The sequence below is a fragment of the Ambystoma mexicanum genome, chromosome 9, assembly GCF_040938575.1.
Source record: "Ambystoma mexicanum isolate Mex_15411 chromosome 9, UKY_AmexF1_1, whole genome shotgun sequence".
Lineage (NCBI taxonomy): Eukaryota > Metazoa > Chordata > Amphibia > Caudata > Ambystomatidae > Ambystoma > Ambystoma mexicanum.
In genome coordinates this window covers 731,596,981-731,618,854 of record NC_090931.1, presented here as the reverse complement: position 1 = coordinate 731,618,854, position 21,874 = coordinate 731,596,981, and the positions used below count along the sequence as shown (strand labels likewise).

At 42.3% G+C, this 21,874-nt stretch overlaps 1 protein-coding gene across 1 annotated transcript in view; it reads right to left on the bottom strand.

The window, feature by feature from the left end:
• COL3A1 (collagen type III alpha 1 chain) overlaps positions 1-21,874 on the bottom strand; it is a 120,061-nt gene that overhangs the window by 7,441 nt on the left and 90,746 nt on the right. The window contains exons 35-48 of the mRNA XM_069615628.1: positions 21,731-21,784; positions 20,685-20,792; positions 20,048-20,101; positions 15,220-15,273; positions 14,258-14,419; positions 14,024-14,131; positions 12,167-12,274; positions 11,858-11,911; positions 11,651-11,758; positions 6,305-6,358; positions 6,095-6,202; positions 4,210-4,263; positions 3,955-4,062; positions 2,330-2,624 (exon numbers count right to left, since the gene is read on the bottom strand). Of these exons, the coding sequence (XP_069471729.1) occupies positions 2,330-2,624; positions 3,955-4,062; positions 4,210-4,263; positions 6,095-6,202; positions 6,305-6,358; positions 11,651-11,758; positions 11,858-11,911; positions 12,167-12,274; positions 14,024-14,131; positions 14,258-14,419; positions 15,220-15,273; positions 20,048-20,101; positions 20,685-20,792; positions 21,731-21,784 (1,429 nt within the window). The remainder of the gene's footprint in view (positions 1-2,329; positions 2,625-3,954; positions 4,063-4,209; positions 4,264-6,094; positions 6,203-6,304; positions 6,359-11,650; positions 11,759-11,857; positions 11,912-12,166; positions 12,275-14,023; positions 14,132-14,257; positions 14,420-15,219; positions 15,274-20,047; positions 20,102-20,684; positions 20,793-21,730; positions 21,785-21,874) is intronic.

The window sequence follows — 21,874 nt, the reverse complement described above, 5'->3', positions numbered from 1 at the left end:
CACTGTCCATAACTGAAGGTCATGACTAGTACCCATTCATGTGTCCAAATATAGTTGGTCATGAACATTGACCATGGCGGAAGGGCATGATTAATGCTGGATACTGTTGTAATGTAATTAGTGATGTCATCAGTGATGTGATCTGTGATGTCATCATTGTGTTCATAGGATGGGCAACACAGGGCGCAAAGTTAAGGTGGCTTTAGCTGAATTTCAGGGATTTTGTTGCATTAAGTTCTCACCTTAACGTACCCGCAACTTAAGTTTTTTCCTTGAATTTCAAAGGTTTTGTTAAAATGTATTGCTCACCTTAACGTCCCTGCAACTAAAGTGTTTTCCATATATATCTATATGAAGATATATTTCATACTGAGATGTGCGAAATACAAAACAAAATGAGTTAGGTGGTGCCCTCTAGGACAACGTTTAATGAGCAAACCTTTCAGGTGTTGGCCAAAGAGGTGATTAAACATGCATCGGTGCAAAACCTCTGCTTTCTCAATATCGTACTTGTCACAACAGAGCATTCTGAGGTACTCGTCATGAGACTCCCCTCTGGAGTATTTCTTCTCCCGTACTACAGAAAATTGGCAAGAACTTCCACGAAATGGACTTCCTAAACTCAAATTTGACCGTAATACCAGACACTGGCCCCTGTCCTCATGCATAGAAATAGCACGGTTGGAAACAGATTCAGAAAGAATGGAAATGTTAAAATATTAAATCACCTCGTTTCAATGTTCACCACAATAACAAGAAAAAATGGTGCAAATGAACATGACGCCATTTTTAACACCACTGTCTGAGTGCCATTACAATTCCCACTGAGCCTAATACTGCTTTGTACCAAATGCAGCCGACTTCTTCAGAATGGCCTTCCTACTCGAATGTTTTCCTTTCTTTCATGAGAAAATAAATGGACACATTGTACATCCCAATATATTGTATGGAAATGTTATTAATAGGTTAATTATTAAGATATGGCATGCAGAACATGTTTATGTGCGTGGCATTACAATTGTTGCCAGCTATAACAATACATTTTCTAGTAATATAGTGAAGACATTAAGGGATTATTTACAAAAGGGTAGAAATTCCCATTGAAACACGTTTTGCAAACCAGGCCCTATGTGGCAACAGAATGCATTGAGACTCGGCAGGCTTAGTTATTGACATGTGAATTCAGAGGTTTATAATGAGCGAGAGACGAGCAGTGTGACCCGACATGGCAGAGATGCTGTTTGTGTTTGCATACTTGACATCAACAATGTTACTCTAAAAACAAAAAACATGGACAGTCTTAGAAATTGAGATAATTTAGTCAGTAGACCACTGTGCTCCTGATAGCTGAGATTTTAGGAGCTGCAATAATGTAGTACAGAAAAATGACCCACACCCAGCACACCTCAACCACATACACTCTATACACAGTGTATGCACTCTATGTAGTGTATATACTATACACCTCCAGCTACGCTTATCAGTGCACCAATATTCTTAACCACTTCCTGCACACCTTTGTCCACACTCTGTGTAACCTCAGTCATTCTGAACACCACCTGTTATTCTCTGCAAACTGGGAAGCTGCTCTGCACATCCTTAGAAATGCATGTCACTTCACCATGCGTACGGGATGCAAGTCAACCGCATATCTGCACACCCCTAATTGGGTTTTCGACACCACTGCCTGATCTCTGCTCTCCCCCATTTGGGTCTGTCTGCCCCTTTCTGGGCTCGGCAAACCCACATGTGGGTTCTGCGTGCTCCGAGTCACGCACATAAGGGCTTCGAGAGAGGCATGTGTGCACGAGGAAGGAGTGCTTCAGAAGGAGGGCCAGCGGAGACACCCAGCCTATTCTGCAGGAAATCGGGATAGGATCACATTGGGAGGTTAGCATGTCAAAGAAGCTGTGTAGAGAGGTCATATGAACGTGCACTTTCTAATGTGCTTCACTGGACCAGAGGTTGTGAGCAGATTAAATATACTGGCTGATCTGGACTTTGAAGTGGGTCTCCTGGCCAAATTATCAAGGAACCACTGCAAGGAAAGGGCATTTTCTCAAAGTCAGAGGGCTCTGTCTCTGCAACACCTTCAAGCCATGGCAGCCCCACATGCAGGAGCTACTAACAGAGATTCAGCAAGGAGCCAAATTAAAAACTGAAGTACCTGGGATCAGAGACTACTGCTATTGCATGCATGTCTCCCCATAATCATGAACATAACATTGCTTTCACAGAACAGCATTAGTTCTCATACGTTATCAAGCTCAATCCAATTTGACAATCAAATGTTGAAATGGTACAATATGGGAAATAGATAATACTTTACCGCTCTCTAATTCAGGATGACAGAACTTCAGGTCTCGGCAATTGCGAGCAGGGTTCTTTCGTGTACCATCGGGGCTAATGATATTTTCGATCTGGTTGTTAATGGATTTCAGAGAAGACATGATCTCATCATTGTTAACTCTTTGGTCTGCTGCCTGGTCCCCATAGTATGGAGCTTGTTGGGGACCTTTTTCAATTCCGTATGGCCCAAGTTGGCCAGCACCACCATCGCAGCATGGACCGGGTGGGCCTGGTGGTCCAGGTTGTCCTGGGGGACCGGCCTGTCCTGAAGAACCCTAGGAAAATGAGAGCATAAATATATATACTATATTTCCCTTAAAGAATGTTGGATCATTAAAACATAGTACATGCAGATATTAGAACCATACACTTTGAAAATGTATAGAAAGAGCATCAAACCAGAAGAAAAATAATAACATTCCTCGGTTCTAGTTTACTGCGATCAAACGAGATTGCTGTCATAGGTATTAAATGGCACCAGTATGGAGTTATGCCTATGATCAAATTCGGGTTACAGCACTCTTATAAAATGTTTGGTTACAATGCTTCATGACCAAAACAAAGCTGATAGGATTTTAAGAAAAGGTGGGGTGCCACTCCTCAAGCACACACAAATCAATAAGCCCATAAAAAGCAAACACATGCAGTATTACACGCATGATTGGCACAAGTAGGATAGGTTTGTAGTGAACATTGGACAGCTCAATTTTCCAAATGACGAGCTTACATAAATGACTGCACATATGAGGTTCAACTGGTCTACGTCTTACACCACAATCGATCACAACACTGCAACTACCCTTGTTTAAGACATACACTCTATATAGTGTTTTTGAATTGGAATGACGGTGGAGGCAGGCAATACTGGTGGAGTAAATTACACCATTGAAGACTTCCCGCAACAAAATATCACTCGGTGAAGGATTGCTTTGGACTTCAGCATTTGTTTTTATTAATTTATTGAATGAAATTTGTTTGCCCATCATCAATCATTTTCAAATAGATTCTCAATGATTATGTTTCAATATAATTAAAGATTGCACATCTACTCAAATCTATATCACAAGAAAGGTGTGTGTTGATTGTTTTTCATTGAGCTGACTTGAAGAGAAAGATTCATAATTTAAGTTAATAAATGATTTGGTCAACAATTTTAATTGTTGTGCTCCAAGAGCCACAGTGAAAGTATAGACACATCAAATGCATCCAGACACAAAATAAGCACCCAAGGTGCATGTCTTTGCACACAGTGCATGACAGAATGAGTGAGAAGCGAGGTTCCCATGCCCTCAATGTAATGGTTGTGTGATGCTAACGTGCAACACAATAATGACCATGAATGAGTACTACCTTACATTATTTAAATGAACATTTATATTGTTGTAAAAACAGCAGCAAGATGACTTACTCTGAGAAGCTTGCAAGCTGCCCATTTACCCTATGAAAGGCACATGCAGGTCAATGTTCGAAACTCAAAGAATGCATGGATTAGCCTCTTTGAAGGCAGATGTAGTCTAGCAAGTTTCAAAACCAACTCACACTAAATGGGTACTTTGTACAACAAGCACACTTAACACAATGCAAATAGGATTTCTGTCCACTCACCTCTGGTCCAGTTTCACCCCTACTTCCACGAGGACCTGGGGGACCAATGGGACCTGGATAGCCACCATGACCATCTTTACCAGGGGGACCAGAAGGTCCTGGAGCACCCTAAAAGAACGACGACAATAAAGAAAATAGGACCTTAATACTGTTTGCAAGTATCTTCTTTTTAACAGTGGACACACATTTCAGCTATTGGTTATGCTCCTTCAGTAACCAGACCTCATTGTACCACAAATGAACTGTTTGACTTACTCTAGCACCGGCAGATCCTGGACTGCCATTAGATCCTTGTTGGCCAGCATTGCCCTAGAAGGAAAATGAAATGATATAATAATGAACTCAGCACACATAGTGTAGCACATCCTAAACACCTCTTCTACAGCATTTACACAATGTGTGATATGATTTAAGCTACCCACTCTGATGTTCCAAACCACATTCAACTGCTTGAATCAGTTGGGAGGTATGGGAAAGGCTTCAATTATAGCATTAAGACTATCACTTACAAAGTGTTGACTACAATTTACAGAACAACAAAAAATATATGAATCTGTCCATGGTGTCCAGTGATAATGTTGCCGGGGAAAGGGCCACGAGGTTGCAACATTTCCCTAAAAATGCACTCTCCAGAAAGTCAAAGGAGGGAATAATATATAATTATATCCCTCCTCGAATATTTGGGGACAGAATTTTAGGGATGAGGGAAAAAAAAGCATTTTGCCAGCAACATTATCACATGGAACCCTGCCCATAGTGAATGAGTACGCTATACATTTGATATCACACTTGAATCCAAACAGCTTGATGAATTCTGAAAGTTGAAACTAGGATATCTGCCATCGTCGCTTAATTCTATGTGAAGCGAGGCCACAATAGCCTGAGAAGAATAGTGTGCATTTTACATAGCGCTGAGACAGTCCGCTTCAATCTTCTACCCATGGTGCCATCACCTGAAGTTGAATGTGACCAACCAGATGATATAAATACCCTGAATCATATAATTAACAGAAATGTGGGGCTTAGTGTCTTGAAAATGAAACAACACATAGGAGGTGACCCAGCCCAACACTTCTCGCAGGTCCCGCTTAGGAAATCTATGAGCAGGAAAGACATTTTCCAAGTTAAGCATCAGTGTTTGGAATTGGGCCAAAGCTTCACAAGGTGGTGTCTAATGCTTTTCTAAGCCTAGACCGATCAATGAGGAGATGACCGCGCACCCCCAAAATCATGCAATTCTTCCAAATCGCATATTAATGGGAACTTGGCTAGATATCTGTATTCAAATCAAAATTGAGGTACATCTGCTTTTGCCTCTATATACAGAACACAGTTTACACTGTAATGTTACATACGGCCACAGGCATCTATTTCCATTTCTAAATGCGGTATCCCCCTGGTGTGACGTCACAGCAGAGGATTATGAGGGTCATGATCTCATAGCAGGAGGATACAGCATTTTCTCTGCCATGTGTTTTGTTTTCAGTTTTAAGGTGCTGTGGGGTGTGAGGAGAGGTAACTTGGGGCCTCATTACAAGTTTGGCACTAGTTCCTGCAAAAAACGTGTTTACTGTTTCCACCACACCTGCCACGACAATCCCGGTAAATCTGCCTGATTACTAGATTACCATTGGCAGAATGATCCCCATTCCTGGTGTCCATTGGACTCCCTTTGAGGATTCGGGGCATGCATATCCTCTACTTTGCCCTCAAACCTGGACTCTGGTGGTGTGGTAGGTTATGGTAAAGTGACCAAAATGAAAGTACCACAACTTTACCACCCTTTCTTTGCAAACCACCAAACTTGAAATGAGGCCTGTGGTGTGTTTTGTGTTGTAAATAGACCCTCAAGCCTCCGCCCTGCAGCCTCTGCAATGCCTGTCCTCACGTGATAGCACAGGGGTTCAGAACGTTAAAGATGGCTAGCATTCAACTACAGGGTGCATTTTACCTCCTAGTGATGTCAACTTTGCTCTCCTTGTCTGTCAGATATCACTCAGAAGCCCTTGGTGGAACATATCCCCATAGTTTATAGCAATTTGTCTATCATGCTATGCTTTTCTTTTCCAAAGGTTTTTAAATGCTCTCACAATAAAAGTGGGCGGGCACATAACACAGCCACATTTGCCAATGTACTTACAGGAGGACCTGGGGTGCCTGGGTTGCCAGGGAATCCGCGATGACCTTTTATTCCATTAGTGCCACGTTCTCCAGCTTCACCTTTGTCGCCACGAACACCCTGGACCCCCTTTTCAAATCAAGCAAAGAAAAGTTAAAATATAAAATTGGGAACACAAGCGGAGCCCCATCATGTGGTACATTGTTTACAACACCAGGAAAATGTACTTACTGGAGCGCCACGGGCACCAGCGGGACCAGCAGGGCCAGCGGGGCCACCCGGACCCTGTTGAAAGAAAGCAAGACACATCATTAAGAACAAAAAATAATTTATATATATTTTTTAATGTATTGCTGATCTCCCTTTTGTACACACTTTGGAAACATTTTCACAGTTTTAGGTACATTGTATAACGTGGGCAAGTAGACCCTACGAAAATTCGACTCTTCAGAGCTACTTTTGTGGCAATGGCTTAAGATTGGGCCATTAAGTATCTGAGAAAAAAATACTTGTTCTAAGACTATGTAGATGCACTCTTCCAGAAAACATCCATTTTAAGATCAAGATAACTTTTATTGTATGATATCCCTGGTTTAGTCTTTGGTGCCTATCTCTTAGATCAGTAAAATAACATTGTTCATGTCTGGGGGAAAAATAAATTATGCATTTTCAGTTACTGATCTATATCATGCTACATAGACTGGTTAAGGATAAGTAGAAACCATGCACTATTTTGTAATTAAGCATTAGCACCCAATGGAAGGGACAGTGCTTGCAATTAGGTGCCCCGATGTCTAACTTACAGACTGTGAAAGAGGGCGATGAGTGCCTAATGTCCAGTGCAGCCGCTGCCCGAGGGGTCTGAATCATTTAGCACCAGTCCAGGTTCATTGAAGTGTCAAAAAACCAGATGAAAACAGAAGAGGGGCCTATGTGACTTTCTTCAAGTGCACTTTTGTCATTGGAATTCACCCACATTGAAGCAGATCATCATGTATGGGCTTGGCAGGGACCGGTGCACAGGTAGAGGCAGTCAGTGCACCAGGGAGAGGAACGGAAGGTGAGAGTATGCCACAGGTTAAAGGGAACTAAGGCACAGCCTAGGAGGTGTAAAACAGACTTAGGCCCGATTCATGGAAATTGGGGCAGAATTCCTGCAAGGGCCGCCCGCCGAGAAGGACGCTGCGCGAGTCTGCACGCAGAAAGAAAAATGCGCCCCCCGTGTATTAAAGGAATTCACAGCACAAAGTAACCGTATTGGCAAGTCACAGAATGCTCCCGACACGCACACACGCAAAGCATAAACAGCCAGAGAAGCTACCTTTCCGCGCTCCCCTGGGTGAGAATACATGCACCCTTCAGTGTGTGGGGTCCCCCGTAAGCAGGCCTGTGACTCGGGGACCCTAAGTGGTGTCCACTGTAACTGTATTTGGCACTCGACAACATGCGTATAAAAATTCGTAACTCGCCAATAACTCGGGAAATCGGTGTGCAAACCCACGAAAAATGTTCCTGCACCCTGCAACACTGTTTACATACATCCCTAAGTTACATTGGAACCCGATTACGTACACACACCCTGAAATCCGACATACAACACCATCTGCACGCTGCAAATCCTACGCGCAAATGTACTTACGATTGTCGTCGGGTGGCAGATCGTATGAAGGACTTGTGTGGATATTTCCCAGATGAAACGTTGCGCAATCGAATCCATGAATACGTCTCCTGCTGCACAATTGTGGGCATGTGAGGGACTGCCTGCAGGTTGTCCCTCAGAATGCCCACTGTTTTGCAAGTTCTTCCCCATTTTTGGTGTTCCGCCCCCTTCCCAGCCCTCTGTGCAAGCCACGCCCATGCTCTGCTTGGAGTCTTGTGCAAGGCCCTCGGCGGTACGCACAAACATGCCGAGCAAGTGTGAATTCCACACAAGTCTGGGAAAAGTATAGAGCATTTGATTCCATGAATCGACAGAGGTGGATTTGCGTGCAGTTGCGCATGCAAGTACCCTATTTTCCACGCAGATAATTCCATGAATCAGGCCCTAAAATGGTGAACAAGAGGCTAAATGGCTCCTCCACTGAAGAAAAGAGGAATGGGTGTAGTGAGATGTACAGTGCAGATGCCAGTAAAGGGAGAGATTTGGTACAGGGACTGCTCTGAGTCAGATAGGTGCCAGCACGAGGAGTAATGAGAGGCAATATGCAAAACCTGCATCCAAGGAGGGAAAAAGAAAGAGTGCGTGGAACAGGGCACATGAGGAAGTGTACAGTGGGGAGAACATTCAAGGCAGCCGAGCCGGTCTGGGAAGAGGAATTCTGGTAATTTACTGGCTCTTAGTGCCTAGAACTCCTCAATACTGATTGGCTGGTCTGCTATGGACATTCCAAGAATTGAGCCATAATAACTTCATCTAAAATCATGGTATATAGACTGCTTATGACACTTATGTTTTTGCTTTGGCCTATTCATGAAAATGGGACTGCATATTTCATAGAGTGAGGGAGGACAATACAGATTTCTTATTGTCTAGGCACTTGTGCAATGATGATCTCATGAAGACATTCAGAAGAGAAGCAAGCATGAACATACACACCAGTTTTCCAACAGCTATGTTTGATGATATATCCATTGAACATATGAGTATCGTGTTCTTTTGCCGACAGGTGTTTTTTCGAAGTCATTTTTAATGAAAAAATTACTTCACTACATCTAATATACAGGAGGTAAGGAGTTAAAAGGGGTGGGGAAGTGGTTGGTGTAGGAATAATAAAAAATAAAAATATTTGATGAGTTTTTTCAAAATAATTTCTTCGAAAAAACATTACTTTGAAAAAACTGTTGTCGGCAAAAGGAAAGGGAACCGAAAATAGGGGTTGAGGGCATGTTCACCCTATCTTCCACATACATCTTTGGAATGGGTGCAGGGGCAATGTCGAAAATTACCTTTGACAAGATATACAGAGAACGTGGTGGTCAAAGGAAGGGCGCTGCCATGGCTTCAGCATATTAAATCATTATTAGCATTGCTTGTTTTAGACCATTTCTGTCAAACCCCTCTAGACATGAATGCTTAAACTAAAGGCATTGCTGGACATGCAGCCCTAATCTTGTCTAGAACAATAATGGAGGCTTCATGTTTAAGCCTCTCAACAGGTCTTGCATATTTGCTATGCAAGATGGACTTCGGGTAAGAGGAGTACTTGGATTTTGTTTCACCTACATACACACGCTGACTGTATGTCAGGTTTAAAATGGATACTCTGAATGTTCACTAGGTCATGCATTCAAGTGCGCAGCTGCGCATGCTATGAATGTGGTGGCAGCAATGAGTAGCAGACTTTATATTTTTCTGCCCTTCCTTTAGAGACCTCAGAGCTCAGTACCTTAAACCACCTTTAAACTTCCATAACATTTGCCACTTGAGAATGCCATGGCAATGTCTAAACCTGCACAAGATTATAATGTGGTGCGCTTTGTGGCTAAATTCATCCACCAAGATTGGTTAAGGAGACTTTTCATGCTGAAGAATGCCAAAAGAAACGATTGAAAATGTGAAGCAAGGCATTATTGGGACAATTGTTTTTGATTATTGATTTCTATGACTGACCTATTAAGATTAATTTGTATTGCTTATTTGCGTGCACTGAATTTTTTACTTTTTAATGATCACCTTTCAACAAAATCCCATGCAAGCAGTATTCTGATGAGTCTATTGTGCTTGAATTCCAACCTTTGTGTTCTTATTTATTTTATGTATGTAGCATTTTGTCTACCTGATGACTACAAGTTGAATAAATCTATTGTTGATGATGACACGCCCAAAACATCCTAGTTTAAATCCCATGGAGTTCTGGGAAGATATGCCCTGCGAGGCAGGGAAGTCAAAGGCTGTTGAACCACTGTGCTACAAGACAACAACTTCTTTCTGTAACCCTGGGATACCTCTCAACAAGGCCAGATAGTCCAAGGTCCCTCTTTTCTAATCTACTTTGGAGGCCAGACTTAAAACAGAGTTAAATCACATTGAAGAACTGGGAAATACAAAGAGGGGCTACATCACAAGAGGCAGCCACATGAATGGTAGTCTAAAGACTCTTTAAAGGGCAGGAAGAGAGACAAGGAGTGCCAAAACAACACATGTTAACGTTTACTTATTAACTGACGTTTCTTTCTGGTTTCATTCTGGCAGCCATTTTAGAACAGACCACCAAATATAATGGGGGTCCTTACAGCCCTGGAGATAGCCATGCCGCTATTTGTGTCATGACTACCCCCATTCCGGGTACCGGGTCCGGGTTCCTGGAATGGGGAAATACCGGGCCATTCTTACCTGGGAGGGGCCGGTATTTACCCATTCCAGGAATCCAGGCCCTGTACATCCCCATTCCCATTCGAGCCCCCATAGGGCTCAATGCGAATGGGGAGGAAGCAATAGACGGGCCCGTTAATAAAGGGCCCGTTGTTTGCATCCTGGTCTGCTTAGCGGGTCCCGCGAGCAAACCTCGTAATGCCACGGTAGGGGGTTAACGGGGCCGGCGGCTCTACTGGCCCCGTTAACCCCCTACCGCCAGGGTCATAATGAGGCCCAATGACTCAAAGATACCACCTTTTCATTAAATGGGAACATTAACATCCCTGATGAATTGTTTCACCTCTAAAAAAACATTATTTCACATTCTTTATGAAAGAGGAATGTGGGATTAATGCCAGAACATATACTGGTGGTAATGTAGCCAAACATGTGTCAGCCCCACTTATACTCAGACGGAAAAGTGGCTTGTAAAGCACTAACTGGCCCAGCCATTTTTTGCCAGGGATTCAGATTAAGCACTGACTGAAGTGGCTTGGGAGGAGGAGGAGCAGGGAGGCAAATACTTTTATAAACACTAGTTCTGCCTAGGAACACTGTGACAATAGTCTTTCAAAGCACTCGCACTACAAAGGGCAATCTTGACTGCAGGGATATGGTAACGCACATGAACTATCATTCCCCAGTGGATGAAAATGCTACCTTCTTGTGCCCGGTTGGACAAGAAACATATATATGGATAGGTTGTGCAGCAAATTAAAGTGCCGATATTGGGCCTCATTACGACCCTGGCGGTAGCCTTGCCCTTATTAAGGGCATGGCTGCCGCCGGTAATGATTTTTTTCCGGGTCCAAGAAAAAGGCAATAACCGGGTTATGCCGACCTTGGCGGTAATTGCCCTTTTCTTCTTGTAAAAATCAATCCTCATTCCCATTGAGCCCTATAGGGCTCAATGGGAATGGGGAGGATGCTAACAACAGGCCCGTTGTTAGCATCCTGGCCTGCTATCGGGTCCCGCTTTTCACATCTGGTCAGACCAGACGTGAAAAGCGGGACCCGCTAGCAGGCCTCGTAATATGGCATCCCGTAATGAACGGTGCCGGTCCCGTACCGGCACCATTCATTACGGGAGCGCCAGGGTCCTAATGAGGCCCATAGTGTTTAGAAGGACCAATCAATGTTTTTCAAAGTTATGCTTGTCATAGATATTCAAGGGTGACATGAACTAAAAGTAACAGGACTTTTTTAATATTTTGCAGACTTACACTTTCTCCTCTTTCTCCGGACTTTCCAGCTGGACCAACTGGACCTGGAGCTCCGGGATGGCCGGGAGCGCCATTTGCACCAGGAGAACCATTCTCACCTCGATCCCCCTGGGAACACAAAAGTATCATTCAAGGAACAGTCTTCATTTTAAGTTATTGTTCATTAAAGAGAAGTTGAAATGATAGAAGGTGCTGTTGTCTGCATACCTTGGTGCCAGCAGATCCATCACGCCCAGGCAAGCCATCTGATCCGGGGTTACCCTAAAGAGGACAGAAATGTATGCATTGAAATCAAGTCTCCAACACTGGATATCTAGAGATTTCAATAAACAATAAGATGCAAACAATTCAACCAGACATAATCATTCATATGATTATTCTAGTTGATATTTGCATTAGCTAGGAGTTCATTTGATTAAAGCTATACACCCTTCAAACTAGTTGAAGCAATTTGAATGGTTGCCATCCCATCAAATCTTACTTTTAACAAACACATGATCTGAATACTTCACTCACATCCCTCCCAGCTTCTCCAGGGGAGCCATTTTGTCCGGCAGGTCCGGGAGAGCCAGGATTTCCACGATCTCCGGGTGAACCATTGCTTCCAGCTTTACCATCTTCTCCCTAAAAGGGGGAGGAGGGACAGGTCAATATGTTCAGTGGTACTAAATGAGAGGGTGGGAGAGAATATTCTAACATCCCAACTCTAATTAGAAGTAGAACCTTTATAAGTATAGAAAAAACACAGCGTGTGCGTTGGTGTTGCATCGTTGAATGCAAGGTGTTTTGCTTTTGCAGCAGAAGACATACATAGCCCTCTTCAGCAGTGGGATTCATTGTTGGTATTTCTTTAAATGCTGTCAATGTCTGCTTTGCAAAGACACAATTTTCTGACAAATACCTCTAGTGATCTTGACCCAGAACCTTGGCATTAACTTTTAAAAGACATCTGCTGGTTCACACCACACTATTGTCGATTGGATACGCAGAACACTCTGTGCGATGATTTCTGTTTTTTTTTAAGCAGTCCCTTAACTTATATTGTGATCATGAATTGCAAGAATTAACTTGGACATGTGCACCCAATGTTATTTTCAAAGTAGGAACATTGCTGTCTAATTTGACTATTTTCATTTAGTGGTTGAGCTTACCTGCTATCAGTGATAGACGTTTTTTGATGGAGCACGTCTATGTGGACACAAGGCAGCACATATTATTGTAATGGTTACCTCAAACCCTACCACTCAGTGTTCCAAAGGAATATTTACAGTTCACTCAGGCCTGTGAAGGTTCATGTTTCTTTAATGGAAAACCTGTTGCCTTTTAGGGTTACTTGAATGAACGTGGAAAAGCAATGTCTAAGGCCTGGTCGAAGGTGAGCAATACATGTACAGGCACAGGGGGAACATTCAGCCCAAAACCATTTTACAGGAGGTGTGTTCAGTCCATGATGATGCCCCATTTCCCTACAGGAGCTGCGAGGTACCAAATGACAGTTCCCATTGATAAGATGCGCGGACCCCCTATTTCTGCTTGTGTAGGTGCACCTACACTAGGGCGATGGCTCATGTCCCCAGGACCTTTATGTGAAAACCCTGCCCTGACCATTGGATCACAGCACCTTAATTAGAAAGCTGTAATGATGAAATGAAAAACATATGGTTATTATGTGTTCCAGGCACACTTCTGAAAAATCACGATGAGAGGGAATGAGGGCAAAGCTTGTGTTGCCAGTATGAGTCAAGGAGTAAAAGGGAAAAGAATCTTGTTAAGAATAGAAAACATACACAGAATCTAAAAAGCAGGCTTGCTCCAGGGCATCTCCTAGTGATACCTCCTCACTATTGCCACCCCTGCCCTCCAGCCCTCTAAGATTTCTGATGTTGTATTAAAAGGAGTGTCGGCTGCTGGAAGTCCGCTGGACTTTGAGGGACTGCTCTTTCCAGTTGGAGCCCCTTGTCCCCATTCCGAACATAGGATGGTTCTCTGTAAGCAGTCGCTTGGTTTTAGCTGGTAAGTCAACAGGGACTAGAGAGTAAGGGTGCACCTAGCTCTTGTTATACCTAGAAGAAGCTCCCGGAACCACAGTGAGATTGCTGAAGTACCTGTCACACTCCATACGATCGAGGTTCCTTGGTTGCACACTTCAGAAAGTCCATTTCAAATCAGTCTTTCCATCTTCTGATGTATGTTACTAATAGTGCATCTACAGTTGCTTCATCCCTGACATCATCTAAACTCTCTCTCACCATTCCTATGATTCCAATTCAACCTATTTTAAATGAACACAATATTTTTATTTTTCACTATACACAACAGATGTTTGCTCCTCACCTACAGAATAATTCATAAAAAAACTAGCATATATGTTACCTTGGGGCCGGGCATGCCTGGTGAACCTGGCCTGCCGGATTGTCCTGGAAGTCCTACAATACCACGTGACCCAGCTGGCCCTGAAATTCCAGAAGGACCGGGAGCACCCTGTGAAATAATATTCAAAGTTTTAACATATGTGATGAATAGTTGTGTTCTGCTTTAATAGTGATGTGGAGTAATTGAATGTATTTATAGATATCAACAGACTGTCTTCCACCTTTGAGTACTCACCGCTTCTCCTCTTGAACCTGGTGCACCCCTTTCACCTTGAAGTCCAGGTTCACCTTTAGGACCAGCACCTCCTGGGTTGCCTGCAGGACCGGTACTACCAGCTGGACCAGGTGGCCCATCTTTGCCCGGGCCTCCAGAAGGACCAGGCGCCCCTTGGTTACCCTATATATAAATATAAACAAACAGGATTTCAGTAAACAATCTGTGAAATGCCAATTATTAATTTCATTAGTACCCAGGGTAGGGGGGTGCAGCAAATAAGGTTCCCTGGATTGCGGGTGGAAACTGCTAATCTCAGACCGCATTCCATGGAACCCACAGGCTACCTTCCCCGCTACGCTCCTTCATCTTCTACCCACCCTGCCTTCCCTTCCTTTTATTTTAATATCCCCTACCTCCCTCCCCAGCCCTACTTACCTTATCGTTATGGCAGCGATGCCCACCGCCGCCGCAGCTTCTCTCCATCTCCATTTGTCGACTGCCACAGACCTGGAAGAAGGGCTTCGTAAGGAGCCCCACCTTCCATCTTCGTGGCAGCTATGTTGGAACAGTATTTTCTACAAATGAACAGGACGATGCGAGGCATCCTGGTAATTCACAGAAAAGACCCCGCTATCAGCACCCCAGGTTACTGGATTGGCAACCTGGGGTTCTAATGTTGTTAGTAACCTGTTCCACGGGCTATACCGGGGGTCAGCATCCTGGTGCCCTCATTAAATGCCTTTGCTTCATTTGGGACTTTAACTCGGGTGCCAGGCAGTTACCCCTCCGGTATAGCCTCGGAGTACTAACACCATTTCATACATTATAATATCTTTGGTAGAATGAGTCACCCACATTTCAGATTTTATTGTATTTTATCACTCGTCAACATAAATTAACAGACAATTTAGAAATATATACTCCCAAACCACTAAGTATTAACATGCTGAAGATGATAGACACCTTTAAGAAAAACTTACATTACTTCCAGGGGGTCCAGGAAGACCACGAGCACCAGGGAAACCAGCTGCACCCTAAAGCAAAACGTGACAAAAGAAATCTATTTAATGATATAACTCAAATGTGCATGTCTGAAATGTATGAAAATCATACTGCAGTATGATTAGCTTCCTTGCAGATAATGGTGGGGATGAAAAAAGTACAGTATAGGAATGATGACATTAGGTACAATGAACAAACTAGTTTCAAGTTTAAAGACAAAGGATGATATTAAAACTATGGGCTTCATTACGAGTCACCCGGTATGGAAATAACGGTGGCGTCAAACCCACCGCCACTGTTGTTTCCATACCGGGTGATCTCGAGTCCTGCAGGCGGAGGTACACCAGCACCATCACGAGATGGTGCCAGTGTTTCCATTGTCCCCATTCCCATTGAATCCTATGGGACCTATGGGACTCAATGGGAATAGGGATTTACCGAATTCCGCCTCCAGAATTCCCGGGTCACCAGGGTTGTAATGCCCCGGTAATTCCAGGAATCACGGAGGCAGAATGGTAATACGAGTCCGGCGGTAACCGAGCCGGAAAAAACGGCAGGTTACCGCCGGACTCGTAATGAGGCCCTATGTCTAGTGTTGAATCAGGCATATTTTTTTGAATAGATTAAAATCTCCAAATGAGTGGACTAGAAATATCACCTGGGGATCATCTGGTGCTTATTACTACTGAATATGGTATCTCTCAATCTTTGAGGATGTATATATTTGTAGAAGTAAACAAAATCATACTTGTGTCTGAAAGCAGAGGGCTTCAATGTGAAAGCTTTATATGTCACAAACAGAATATTTGAGAATGCATACCAGAGAACAATATAGGACAATTACATAATCGAGAGGGTTTTAAGTTGTCCATACTGTCCCTGGAGAACAAGAAAGGTCAATCTATTTTTATGCAGATGGTTTAGAGAATTTTGGGCCCTATTGCGTACCCTCTACATTACCTTGAAAGTGAAGACCTACACATGTACATCAATTATCAAGGACTTCTATTTAATGCCATTGAGACAGTTGCGTATAGTGATTCAAACCGTTGTGAAGAGCATGAGTAACCACAGATTGAATTTTTAGTCTGCTATGGTGACAAAAAGGGCTGGCATAGTGGTAGCATTTCTGCATGACCAATGAATTAGCTCTCTCAGACGCAATACGTGTTCAAGTGTCATTGTATAGTCAGAGCTTTCACTGAAACTGAATACAGTATATTAACCATATTGCAGTTTTTCCTTTTGTCGCACAATCCCCACAGTGACAAAGATGATGTGTACTTTCCGTAGAAAGTCAATGAAAATTTTAAAGAAGCGCATGTCGGGGCCATCTTTAATCTGAAGAGAAGTGGAGAAGATGAACAATGAGGGCGATTTGGTAGGATCAGCATGAGTACGACTATTAAAATGCTGAATGTTCTTTAAATTCTATGCTTACAAATCTTGAAAGGTCCTTCAAGAATGCACACTATGCATTCAAAATGAATATACAGCATGCCCTGCTCCCCATCTCTGAAGACTGCAGTGTAAGGTAAAAAGGGTTTATCAGTATCCTTTCTGGTGGGAACCAGGCCAATTAGCAATACCATTTTAAATCTTGTGACAGGATATGTGCTTTTTTTATGGAACTACCAGTAACATCCCAAAAATCTCAGAAGATCAATGTATGAGGATAACTTGGTATGTCCCATTTTAAATTGGAGGAAGATCATTAATGCCACTTCGAAAAAACAACATTTTCTTAAGAAAGATTGAAACTGTGTAAGGAGACGCATGAACGGGCCACAGAAACTACTCGATTTCAGTTCATGGGCTTCAATTGCAATATACAGTTCTTCTTTGCAATTTTCAGCATTTAGCTACGAAAAATATCTTTCTAACAAAAGTATATATACCCTTTCAAATTCTTAACTTCTGATTCTCCGATTTCTGTTTCTCTTTGCTGAACATCTACTTATGGTGTTTCACTGTGTTCTGCCCACCCCGTTATCGCCCCCCAGGTGCTCATGTATGTCTCATGATCTGCACAAGTTTAATTTTTCTCTTTTATCTGAACATGCAATCAATGCTTTTCTTGAAGAATTTTCTAATTCACCCCAAGGTTTATTCTTTACTGTTCTATTGCCTGCTATCAGGTTAAATGTTCTTTACCTTCATGATCATATACTCCGTCACAAACACCTCCTTAACCTTGGCTCTCTCTTGAAGCTGCTCACAACTCTCTTTGGAAAGCAGATCAGTGCTGCAAAAACTTCAACTCTTCAGCTCATCTTCTTGCCTTTCCTTTTACGACCATGAACATGTGTCATGTTAATTGGATTAATTAATCAGTCTCTTATTACATCTCTCTCGCCTCAGCCTCACTGTCTGTGTGCTATAGTTAATCAACTTTTGATGGATCAGTCTCTTAGATCATCTTTATTCTTCCCTTTCCTCTCCTTCCTCTCACTGTCGCTTTCTCTGTCTTCTTCCTTCTCTACCTTTGACATCCTTTGTGAGGCTGAATTGGCTGCTCTTCAAAATGCCAATACTATCACTGCTTCTCGTGACTGTCTCCCCTCAACATTCAGCATTCTTTGTCTTCTTTCTTTTCTTTTGTCTCTCTTTATTTGTTCTTTCTATCTTGGAGTATTTCCTTCTTCATTTAAACACTCCTTGATTTTTACTATACTTAAAAAGGCACCTTTCTACTTATCTCTTCACTCAACCTATTTTTCTTCTTCAATTAATATGAATGCTTACTTCCGTCCTGTAAGATTACCTTCAAGCTCTTTCTACTTAAGGCAGCTCTCATTCACGTTACTAATTGTCTTACTTCTCTTCTGGCAAGATAAACTGCCATCAATTCTCATTTTGCTGGATTTGTCCACAGCTTTTGACAGGGTGGATGTTTTATCATTTGTGCATTCCTTTGCCCTCTTGGTATTGTGGGCTCTAATCTGCATTGGCTGGCCTCCTAGCTTTCTAATTGATATCATTTACTTGGATGGGTAACTATTCCTCCCCTCTAATAATACATTAAACTGTTCCACTGGGCTTAGTTAGAAATCCTCTACTATTTCTACATTTAGTATCGCTCTTTCTTCTATCATCTCTTCTTGTGGTTACAGCTGGCATTCCTCTATGGAGGATTCTCAAATATTCTGTGCCCTTTCCTCTTTTTCTGTCCCCCTTGATGAAATAATGTGTAGCTATCTTTCTACATCCAGACAGTGGATACCTTACTCCCTTCATCTCAAGTCCTCTAGAGCAGAGATGTTGTTCTTTCCTGCGCCTTCTCCCTGTATGTGTCCCCAACAGTGCACATTCTATTCCCCTGCTTTACCTCCCTTTTCTTCTTCTGCTCTTAATCTTGGTGTTATTCTTGATCCCTCCCTGTCCTTTTCCTCTCATATGTCTTATGTGGCTTGTGCGTGTCATTTTCACCCTTGCAATCCTTACAAAATGTGCTCTTTTCTTCCTTTCTGGGTACCAAGATGCTAAGCTTGAATCTGGTGTGTTTTCATCTTCATTATTGTTCTTCGCCTCTCCTGTATCATCCTACTACTGCTCTTTCCCCCATACAATCTAATTGTAATTCTGCTATTCATCTTCCCCTTTGTCTCCCTTCACACTCTCCTATTTCTCCTTCTCTTCACTGGCTTACTTAATCATAGCTTTGCTTCTAGTATCTTTTTGTAGTCTTTAAATGTGTCTATGAGCTGGCTCCCTCCTATGTATCTTCTTTTGTTTCTCTTTATGATTCACCGCATTCTAGCTCCCCATTTTGTCACCTCTTAGCTGTTGCTCATCTCCCATGTCCTCACTCACATGTCTATGTTTTTTTCCTGTGGTCCTTGCTCCTAAGCTTTGACATGTTCTCCATCTGCCATTATATTAAGCTGCCACACTTGCTTTGTTTGCTCCTTCTTTAAGAATCAATTACTTTCTTCTTCCTATTCTTAACCACTGACGTGTGTGTTTTATTGCTAATTGTATTAATGTTGACTAGTTTTTGTAACTCATTTTTTAATTTTGTACAGCAGATAGGTGAAAGTGATATTTACATTAAAATAAATACAATATACAAATCTATGAGCCAGCTGAGGATGTTTGAGTCAAATCATTTGTGAGGGCTTACCAAATTTTAATATTGGGGAGAAGACACCATACCCCCTACAAACTGGATTACTCAGTTTATTAAGGTTCATTAATATATTACCGCCTTCCTTATATTAAAACTAGAAAATGCAGTCCTTAAGTATAGCAAACTTATTGAAATATTAATTATTAGCATTGCGGCTCACATGAACATGACCATTGTTGTGTTCAATAAAAACACAAATTATCATATTGTTCGTAAATGTGTGCCGACAAGGAACCTGGGTTGAAAATTGTGTTGCAATTCTTCTTCCATGAGTGAAGAAGGGGATGAAGGGATCAAGGAGGACAATGTCACAAAACTTCCCCCTTACAGCGTGTCTGTGTTTAAAAATGGCAAAACTGCCTTTAAGGAAATTAAAGTACACCCTCTCTTTTAAGGAAGATTTTGCAACATTCAGACCTCAGAGTGTGGACACCATGACTTGCCATGTAGAGTTAAGGGTACCACTATCTCACAAGATCCCTCATGGCAAAATTAAGATTGTGAAGTTAATCATTCGAATTTACATTGAGCATATCTATGTCCTAATCAGAAGATGTCCTATTGAGCTTCTCCAATGATAATGCTTTCTGGATTTGTGATATCATTAAAATAGCTCAAGGGGTTTTGAGTAACACATCTGTTAAATCATTGAATATGTTAAAATGATGACTACTTACAGCAGAACCAGGGGCACCACGATCTCCTTTTGATCCTGCTGGGCCAGGTGGACCCTATTGATGGAAGAATTAAATATACGTTTGTTAAACAATGTTCAATAAAAAGGGTAAAAGTGACAATAAAATGAAAAAAAAACACAGTACATATTTGTAAAAGTCAGACATTAAGCCTCATTACAGGTCTGCCTACAGGTCTGCCGAAAAACCTGACGGTTGGTGGTGAGTTTCCGGCAACCCCATAACAGCCATACTGCCACCTGATATCCCAGTGCCACTGGGACATTACAAGTCCCAGCGGCCCAGGATGTCAGGTGGCGGGTACAGTAAGTCCCCATTCCCGTGGAGTCCCATAGGACTCCACGGGAATGGGGACACAGAAGCACCGGCACCATTGCTTATGATGCTGGTGCTTCCATGAAAACCATGCCTGCAGGGGCCGGTGCTCCCGGCAGGTTAGAACTACCGGGAACAACGGCCCCTTCAGGCATTCTCTTAGTCTGGTGGTCTGGAAAGGGTGCCGGTACGTTGCTACTGGCATCCTTATTTCCGGACCGCTAGACTTGTAATGAGGCCCATTATGTTGCTAATTAAATAATTCAAAGAACAATGTTGGTGAATGTGGATATTAGATACTTACATTTGAGCCAGGACCGCCTTGAGGACCAGCCAATCCTGGGGGACCAGGCTCACCTCTTTCGCCTGAAGGCCCTTTTTCTCCTTTTGGACCAGATTCTCCATTTTGTCCCTACATGAAGAGATGATTGTATTATTTCAAATACTGTGAACAAGGCCACTTTAACATAACAGAAGTACTGCATTGCATATTAGCCTGAAGAAACATTGTATCACTTGCTACATCGAAACAGGGAAATCATCTAAGTATTACTCATTTAAAGTATCTGGTAGAGGAATAATTGTTCCCATTATTATCATTCACACTCACCAGTCCTTCATCTCACTCTGTCACCCCTCAACACACAAAGCACCAATAGATATGAAAACACAGATGAATTGTGTCTACAAAGGTCAATTTGTTTATTTACCTTCATCATGTAATGTGTATCTGCTGCCCATATAATGTTATCATATCCGCCATCTACCCTCTTATGGCTCTACTTTCTTCCGAAATCAATGTTCCAAGAGTGCTAATCCAGTGATGTGTCTTTTGCAAACAATCTAACAGTGATACCAACAAGTGTGGTTGTGCCACTTTTTTGTCAAACAATTACTTGTACCTTATTTTCCTCCCACTCTTCTCTGTCAATTGCCTTTTTAATTAAACCACCTTAACTCCATTCTGGTTTCCTCAATGATGCATCTACAACCCATCTGGCAGATCCAGGACTTGTTCTTCCAGTTTTCAACATTCACAATTTTTATGATCATACATTTATTTGAAACTCTGTTTATTCCTTTATGGTTTTGCCCACCCGTCGTTAACGGTTCAAATTTTATAAAAAAGTTTACTGGCAAAAAGAAATCCATTCATCCTTGCAATATGTACAACGTTATACACCCTAAAAATGTAATACATTTTTACCATGTCATTATGCACTTTTTCTACAATGGATCTTACAGAATATGACAAATACAAGTCTTTACCTTGAGATCATTTAATGAATTTAATACACTGTTGATTTAATCGAGGACCATGACTTACAAACATATTCCATCAATACTTACTGGAGTTCCTGGAAAGCCGGCAGGGCCTGGAGAACCCTGTTCACCGCGTTCGCCCTGCACGTAGACAATGTACGATTCATTAAAAGTATTGATTTCAGAACCCACACAAAAAATGATATGGCTCATATGCTTTTCCACAATTGT